This window comes from Ursus maritimus, unplaced genomic scaffold, assembly GCF_017311325.1.
Source record: "Ursus maritimus isolate PB19 unplaced genomic scaffold, ASM1731132v1 scaffold_26, whole genome shotgun sequence".
Taxonomy (NCBI): Eukaryota; Metazoa; Chordata; class Mammalia; order Carnivora; family Ursidae; genus Ursus; species Ursus maritimus.
In genome coordinates, this window is record NW_024425119.1 from 43,164,951 (window position 1) to 43,172,033 (window position 7,083).

A 7,083-nucleotide genomic window follows, 5' to 3' on the forward strand; every position below is an offset into this window, starting at 1 on the left:
GTGTGTTCTCCAATCACTACGCCGAAAGACCAAGTGATTGCCAATTAGGCGGTTGCAGAGGCGGGTGCTGAAGCCTAGGGTTGGGGGTGACCAGGAAGTGAGAACCGAGGATGAGTCAAGCCCAGGCTGTGGTGTAAAGGTGACGGGGCATCCGGATTCCCCAATTTCCTCCTTTCCTCGTCCCTAGGTCAGGGGTGCCTTCGCAACTAGGATCCAGGATCTCCATTTGGCCTTTTTAATGTGGAAGGGGGTGTGTCTACATAAGTAAGCAGTTGAGGTTCTTTTCTGAACTCCTTCTCCGTTTCGCCGAGAGGCGGGTCTATCTCGTCGCCTGGGGGTCCTGGTTCCCTCTCCGACTCCCGGGGTGGGGGCGGTGCAATTGTTTAAGATCCTTCCGTAGCCTGTGCGTGGTGAAAGTCTTCCGGACTCAGTCCCGGAAAGGGAGGTGAGGGATGAGGACCGGGAGGACTTTGCCCCTCTCCTGAGGCGTTAGAGACCTCCAGCTGCGGCCAGAGGTAGTAAGTATAAGGTGGAGGGGCCCTGGGAGCTAGATCCCGGTAGTTAGGAAAGTAGGGGGGAAAATAGGTGCTGAGGGCGAAGGAACGGGTGGAAAAAAAATATTTATGTGGAGGTCGTGGTAGTTCTCGGAGTCTCTCCGAGAGGGGCTTGCTTCCACCTCGGCGCCATCAGCTTTTTGCCTTCCTTTCTTTCTCCTCAGGCTAGAGGAAACACCTGAACATGTGGAATCCCAATGCCGGTAGGTGTTTGGGGGGATCTCTTTTCCCACCGCAACCCCTCAACCTCCAGATGAGCCCCACAATAGGAAGTTTCTGTCGGTTTTTCCTCCCGCTCTCCCACCTGCCAAGCAGTCAAACCACAGCTGACCGATGCTTCTCTCTCCTTAGACTTCACTTGTCTCCCTCTCTCCCCAGCCCTACCAGAGCTCTGAGCTTTGCTCTACTCTGCGGGTTTGTCTCCCCTCCGCCCCATTCTCCTTCCTCACCTTTGCATTTCCCTTTAAGTATTGAGTGAGAAACTGAATCCTCTTTTTTTTTTTTTTTTTTTGTCCTTGTTTGTTGTCAGAGGCTCTGAGCTGTTCTAATCTTCATTTATTCTTTGCTTCTTCCACCAGGGCAGCCAGGACCAAATCCATATCCTCCTAACGTCGGGTACCCTGAAGGTTCCAATCCTGCCCATCCACCGCCTGTAAATCCTCCCTATCCTCCAGGCCCCTTTCCAACTCCCCCAGGAGCTCCCCAGGGGAATCCAGCTTTCCCCCCAGGTGGGCCCCCTCATCCTGTGCCGCAACCGGGGTATCCAGGATGCCAACCCCTAGGTCCCTACCCACCTCCCTACCCACCACCTGGTCCTGGCATGCCTCTTGTGAATCCCGTGGCACCCGGCATGGTAGGACCGGGAATGGTGATGGACAAGAAGATGCGGAAGAAAATGAAGAAAGCTCATAAAAAGATGCACAAACACCACAAACATGGCAAGGTCAGTGCCCTCTGGAGCCTGGCTAGGAAGGGGTGCCCCCACAGAGGGACTAGGCTGGCAGGGGTGGGCAAGGGGGATCTGCAGTCTGAGGACATGGAGCAGCCATCGTTTTGCTCTGGTAGATGGTTCTTCTTTGGAAAGTATTCCCACTGGTAAGAATCTGATTATCTTGAAATAATTAGGCTAATTGGGCCTTCTGTTAAGGAGGGGCTACACTGAGCCTTAGAAGAGATAACAGAATCAAAAGCCCTTCCTGTCTGTTTTCCCTCTCCCAGAACTTCTGCTCCACTCCCATCCCCAGAAGCTTGTTTGTTTTAGCAAGTTAGACAGACCCACCTTCAGTGTTCTCAAGGTTTTGTGTTAATTACAGGGACCTTTTTGTCCTACCACCCAGCAGGACTCTCATTGACTCTCAGCCTCAAACAAAACCTAAATTTCGTGCTCAGCCCCAAGGCGAGTAATCTTCGTTCTAGAAGAGTGTTAACTAACAAGTAGCTCTGGAAGGACAGAACCAGCCTGGATCTTGTAGAGGCCTTAATTTACATTTTACTGCCTAGTGTGTATTTGCCTTGGGGCTGTGGGCCCTACTTCCTGGTTCTGGAGGTTTGGCGTAAGTTTGGAGAGAAGGAATGGTGAGATTGAATGGAGGGAGAAATTACCCCGGAGAGACTAAAAAATGTTTTTGATGACAGTTGTTGGGAGTGTGCGTGTAAAGAACCTTGACTAGTACTGTCCCCACCTTCTCTCCCACCTTCCTCACTCTCTCCCATTTGGGGCTTAAAAGTAGAGCTAGATGGGCACCCAGATGCTGGTTCTGCTCACTTGCCTTAGACCCATAGCTACGTGAACTTTCCATGCAGCCAACCAGTAAGCATTTGTAAGGCCGCAGCTGTCTTCTAGCACTGTACTACGCTGGCATCAATAATTTATTCCTTGCCCAGGCCCTGGCTCAGGTAAAGAAAGTTGGAAACATGCTCCAGGTGCAGGATTAAGTTCTGTGCTCTGATTAGGAAGATTTAATCCATTCCTGTATGTTCACTGCTGAAGGAAATGTTTGCTTTTGCTGTTTAAGGGACAGTCTGTTTCAAGAGTCCTGACCTTCTTAGGAAGCAAGGGGTGCTTGGGTGGAGGGGTAGAGCACCAAAGAATGTTCCACGGAGTGATCAAAGGTCATTGGATCTGATGCTGTCTCCTTTCCCATTTCCCGTTACAGCATTCCTCCTCCTCCTCCTCCTCTTCCAGCAGTGACTCTGACTGAATACAGGGCCTGGACCCTTCCCTCAAGCCTCTCCAGTTCCGCTCTCCCATCAAGCTTCAGATGCCATCTTGTACTGGGGAAAATTAGCCCTTGTGCCCCTTCTCCCTCATCCCCCAATCTGAGCCTTCCTCTGCTGTTCAGCCCTAACTGGCTAGGGAAAATGGGAAAAGAATTACCATGGGCTAGCAAAGACCGTCTTCTCACTACTTGGGTAGAACTTTTAGCTGATGAGTTTAGCAGGAGAACTATTTCTGGAGGATGGTGAGACCTTGGAGCTTAATGCTGAAGATGAGTTTAAGATCTGTAAAATACGATTTTTTAAAAACTTTCTTTTGTAATACGTGTAGTTGGGAGGTGTTGTGGAAATCTAATTATGGAAAAAAGGAAACTGTGCCGTTTTTGTAATGGTGGCTGGCATACTTTGGTGATTAGTGGCAAATAGATATTTCCAGGCGCCTTTATTGATTGTACTAACTGTAAGGCTGCTGGGAGGTGGAGTCCGTTTGGTTGATAAGCTCTGCTTTTCCTTTTTGGAATCTCACTCCTTAGCTCAGTAGACTGGCTTAGGTCCTTCTCAGTCTCCACCTCTCAGTCCAAATAAAGCTTCTTTTCCTGGTCTCTGTTCACCTGTGCCGTTACCTTGGTTGGGCCCAGTACATTCTACTACTTCTGCTGCCCTTCCACAGACCCTCCAAAGTGTATCAGTTTTACAGTAAGGAACCAGAGCGTCAGTGAGGAAGACACCATATGTGCCTATGTTTCCTAAGTGGGAGGAACCTTAAGAATTCGTTCAGGCTACTGGGATGGATCCTTACTGTCTTCCCTTCAATGAAAATACAGGTCTTTAGCATAAGTTTTCATATCTGCTACAGAGATTGTTCGACCCTGGCTGCCCATCAGCTCTCAGAGAATAATTCAGAGTATCGTGGGTTTTTTTAAATTCAAGTTAGTTAACATATAGTGTATTAGTTGTTTCAGGGTGAGAATAATTTTTTAAAATTTTTAAAGATTTTATTTATTTATTTGACAGAGAGCTACAGACAGAGCACAAGTAGGCAGAGCAGCAGCAGAGGGAGAGGGAGAAGCAGGCTCTCCACTGAGCAGGGAGCCCAATGTGGGGCTCGATCCCAGGAGCCTGGGGGTCACAACCTGAGCCGAAGGCAGACACATAACCGACTGAGCCACACAGGCGCCCCTTGGGGTGAGAATAATTTAGGGTTTTGCCTTAAATCTGTTGAATGAGGGGGTGCCTGGGTGGCTCAGTCAGTTAAGCATGCAAGTCTTGGTTTTGGTTCAGATCCTGATCTCATGGCTGGTGAGACTGAGCCCCTCAGTCAGCACTAGTTTGCTTGGATATTCTCTCCCTCTGCCCCTTCCTCTGCTCTCTCTCTCTCTCTGTCTCTCAAATAGATAAATCTTTAAAAAAAAATTTTTTTTTAAATTATTGAATGAGAGTCTTAAGGATGGGGCCCTACAAATCAGTTTTTTTTTTTCCAAGTAGGCTCCATGCCCAGTGTGGAGCCCAATGTGGGGCTTGAACTCGTGACCCTGAGATCAGGACCTGAGCTGAGATCAAGAGTCGGATGCTTAACTGACTGAGCCACTTAGGTGCCTCCACAAATCAGTATTTTTAAGAAAACGTGGGTGATTATGATACACAGCTGGAATGGACGGCCCCGATTTACTATACGCCATGCCTGGTACTACACGTCAGGTTCTCAATGATCTGCTGAGGAAAGGAAAAAGATACCCTAGAAAACTAATTAATAAAGATAGATGCTATAAAATGCCAGAGGGCTATAAACCTAGAAATAAGTGGGAAGGGTAGGAGGGGTCAAAGATGACTTCCCAGGAGAGGTGACATTTCAACTACATCTTGGGCCTGGAGCATGAAAAGTATGAGCAGAAAAAAAATGAAAGAATGATTTACCAAATGGAGCAGGGGAAGGAGCCAGGAAAGGCATGTATGCTTAGGTACAGAGTCAGAAATTTCCATAGCATGTTTGGGAATCATAGGTCTCCCAGTGGGGCTAGATTGGTTTTCTAGAAAATTGTTTATTGAGGAAATACTGTGTTCTGGGTGCTGAACCTACAAAGATGAATAAAACCATCCCTGTTGTTCGTGATCTGCAAGATCTAATGGAACAGATGGACATGTAAATACGTTATTATAATACTGTAAAAAGGACCACAAGAGAGACATGGATCAAGCAGTGGGGGAACGAAGGAAGGAGTGACAGTGCCACTGGGGAAATGAGCTAGGTCTGGGCTGTGCCTCGGGGTAAGTAGGAGTTGCCCAGTTGGTAAATAATACCAGCTAACACGGAGCATTTACCGCGTGCCAGGCTCAGGGTGCTTTACTTTCATAATTTCTTTTTTTTTTTTTTAAGATTTTATTTATTTATTTATTTGACAGAGATAGAGACAGCCAGCAAGAGAGGGAACACAAGCAGGGGGAGTGGGAGAGGAAGAAGCAGGCCCATAGCAGAGGAGCCTGATGTGGGGCTCGATCCCACAACGCTGGGATCACGCCCTGAGCCTAAGGCAGATGCTTAACCGCTGTGCCACCCAGGCGCCCCTACTTTCATAATTTCTATACTCAACAGCAGCTCTGTGAGGTAGGTACTGTTCCTCCAATTTTAGAGGTAAAGGAAACTGAAGCAGGAAGTGGTTCAGTCAGGATTCAAACTCAGGCTGTCTGGCTCCTGATTCTGTGCTCTTAACCCAGTGGATTCCAGGCAGAAATAGCAGTTTTGCAGAGTCACAGAGTTGTGAAAAGGGGCAGGATAAGGGGCGCCTGGGTGGCTTGGATGGTTGGGCATCTGCATTTGGCTCAGGTCCTGATCCCAGGGTCCTGGGATCAAGCCCCACATCGGGCTCCCTGCTCGGCAAGGGCGGGGTGGGGGGAGGTTCTGCTTCTCCCTCTGCCTTTCCCCTAGCTTGTGCTCTCTGTCTCTCTCTCTCTGTCTCTCTCTCTCTCTCAAATAAATAAATAAAATCTTAAAAAAAAAAAAAGTTACAGGATGAAAGTTAGGAGTTTTTCAGCCTGAGTTACCATGCAGGAAATGAGGCTGAAGTAGGGGAGATGGATTAGAGGAAGGAGTAGACTTGAGAGATGTTTCTGAGGTGAAACCCACAGGGGTTTGGGGATTGAGTGTGGGGCTTGAAGAACAGGGAAGGACCATTTTTAGTTGGCTGTATTGCATCTATGATTGCCCCTGAGGTGAGTTATGCCAAATAAATGCTTGAGGTCTTCCTATATTTTATTTATTTATTTATTTATTTATTTATTTATTTATTTATTTATTTTAAAAGATTACTTATTTATTTGACAGCTAAAGAGAACACAAGCAGAGGAGAGGGGCAGAGGGAGAGGGAGAAGTAGGCTCCCCGCTGAGCAGGTGGCCTGATACTTGGCTTGATCCACCCCGGGATCATGACCCCAGCCAAAGGCAGACGCTTAACAGACTGAGCCATTCAGGCGCCCCTTCCTGTATTTTAGAGCTAGCTTCTAATGTTATAGGAAATCCAAGGCCAAGGCCTGCTTTTGCAGTATCCTGGATTTGAGGGCCATTCTAATGTTATATTCCAGTTATTCTCCATTTGCATTTATTCTTCAGCTCCTCCTTTTTCAGGAGAAGGGAGATGTGGGCATAGGGGGATTGTGAGGGGAAGAGAAACAGATGTTGACAGCCTAGAAATAAGGAGAGACATAGAAGTGGTACAGGGGGGAAACACAAAGAGAAGCCAAGAAATTAAGGACAAAACTCACTGACCCCCTTTCTCCCCACTCTTTTTTTTTTTTTTTTTTAATTTATTCATTTGAGAGAGAGAGCACAAGCAAGGGGAGCAGCAGAGGGAGAGGGAGAAGCAGACTCTCCGCTGAGCAGGGAGCCCAACATGGGACTCGATCCCAGGACCCTGGGATCATAACCCGAGCCAAAGGCAGCCGCTCCCCCAACTGAGCCACCCAGGAGTCCCGGCCCTTTCGCCCCACTCTTAAACATGAAGAGCACATCCCTACTTGGCGTTCCTTTTTTTTTTTTTTTTTTTTTTTTTTAAGAAAGAGAGCCATACCTTTCTTTTTTATTATTATTATTATTTTTAAGATTTTATTTATTTGACAGAAAGAGACAGCGAGAGAGGGAACACAAGCAGGGGGAGTGGGAGAGAGAGAAGCAGGCTTCCTGCTGAGCAGGGAGCCCGACGTGGGGCTCCATCCCAGGATCCTGGGATCATGACCTGAACCAAAGACAGACGCTTAATGTCTGAGCCACCCAGGTGCCCCCCTTCTTGGCATTTCTAAGCCATATGCAGACCGCCTTGCT

The 7,083-nt window shown here is 47.9% G+C and overlaps 1 protein-coding gene across 5 annotated transcripts; it reads left to right on the forward strand.

Moving 5' to 3' along the window:
* Window positions 1–25: 25 nt before the first annotated feature.
* PRR13 (proline rich 13) lies at window positions 26–3,371 on the forward strand. 5 transcript variants are annotated; one of them, XM_008704644.2, is made up of 4 exons: window positions 26–139; window positions 719–757; window positions 1,133–1,497; window positions 2,711–3,371. In XM_008704644.2, the coding sequence occupies exons 2-4, from the start codon at window positions 739–741 to the stop codon at window positions 2,753–2,755; spliced, it is 429 nt and encodes a 142-aa protein (XP_008702866.1). In that variant the 5' UTR covers window positions 26–139; window positions 719–738; the 3' UTR covers window positions 2,756–3,371. The 5 variants fall into 5 exon arrangements, with proteins under 5 accessions (XP_008702866.1, XP_008702865.1, XP_008702870.1 ...); XM_008704643.2 differs by having other exon boundaries at window positions 122–264; XM_008704648.2 differs by lacking the exon at window positions 26–139 and adding an exon at window positions 167–187.
* Window positions 3,372–7,083: the final 3,712 nt, after the last annotated feature.

Bases quoted from the DNA above. Each gene is read 5' to 3' on its own strand.
- PRR13 (XM_008704644.2), top strand. The intron at 1,498-2,710 runs GTCAGTGCCCTC...TTCCCGTTACAG, and splicing joins AACACCACAAACATGGCAAG to CATTCCTCCTCCTCCTCCTC.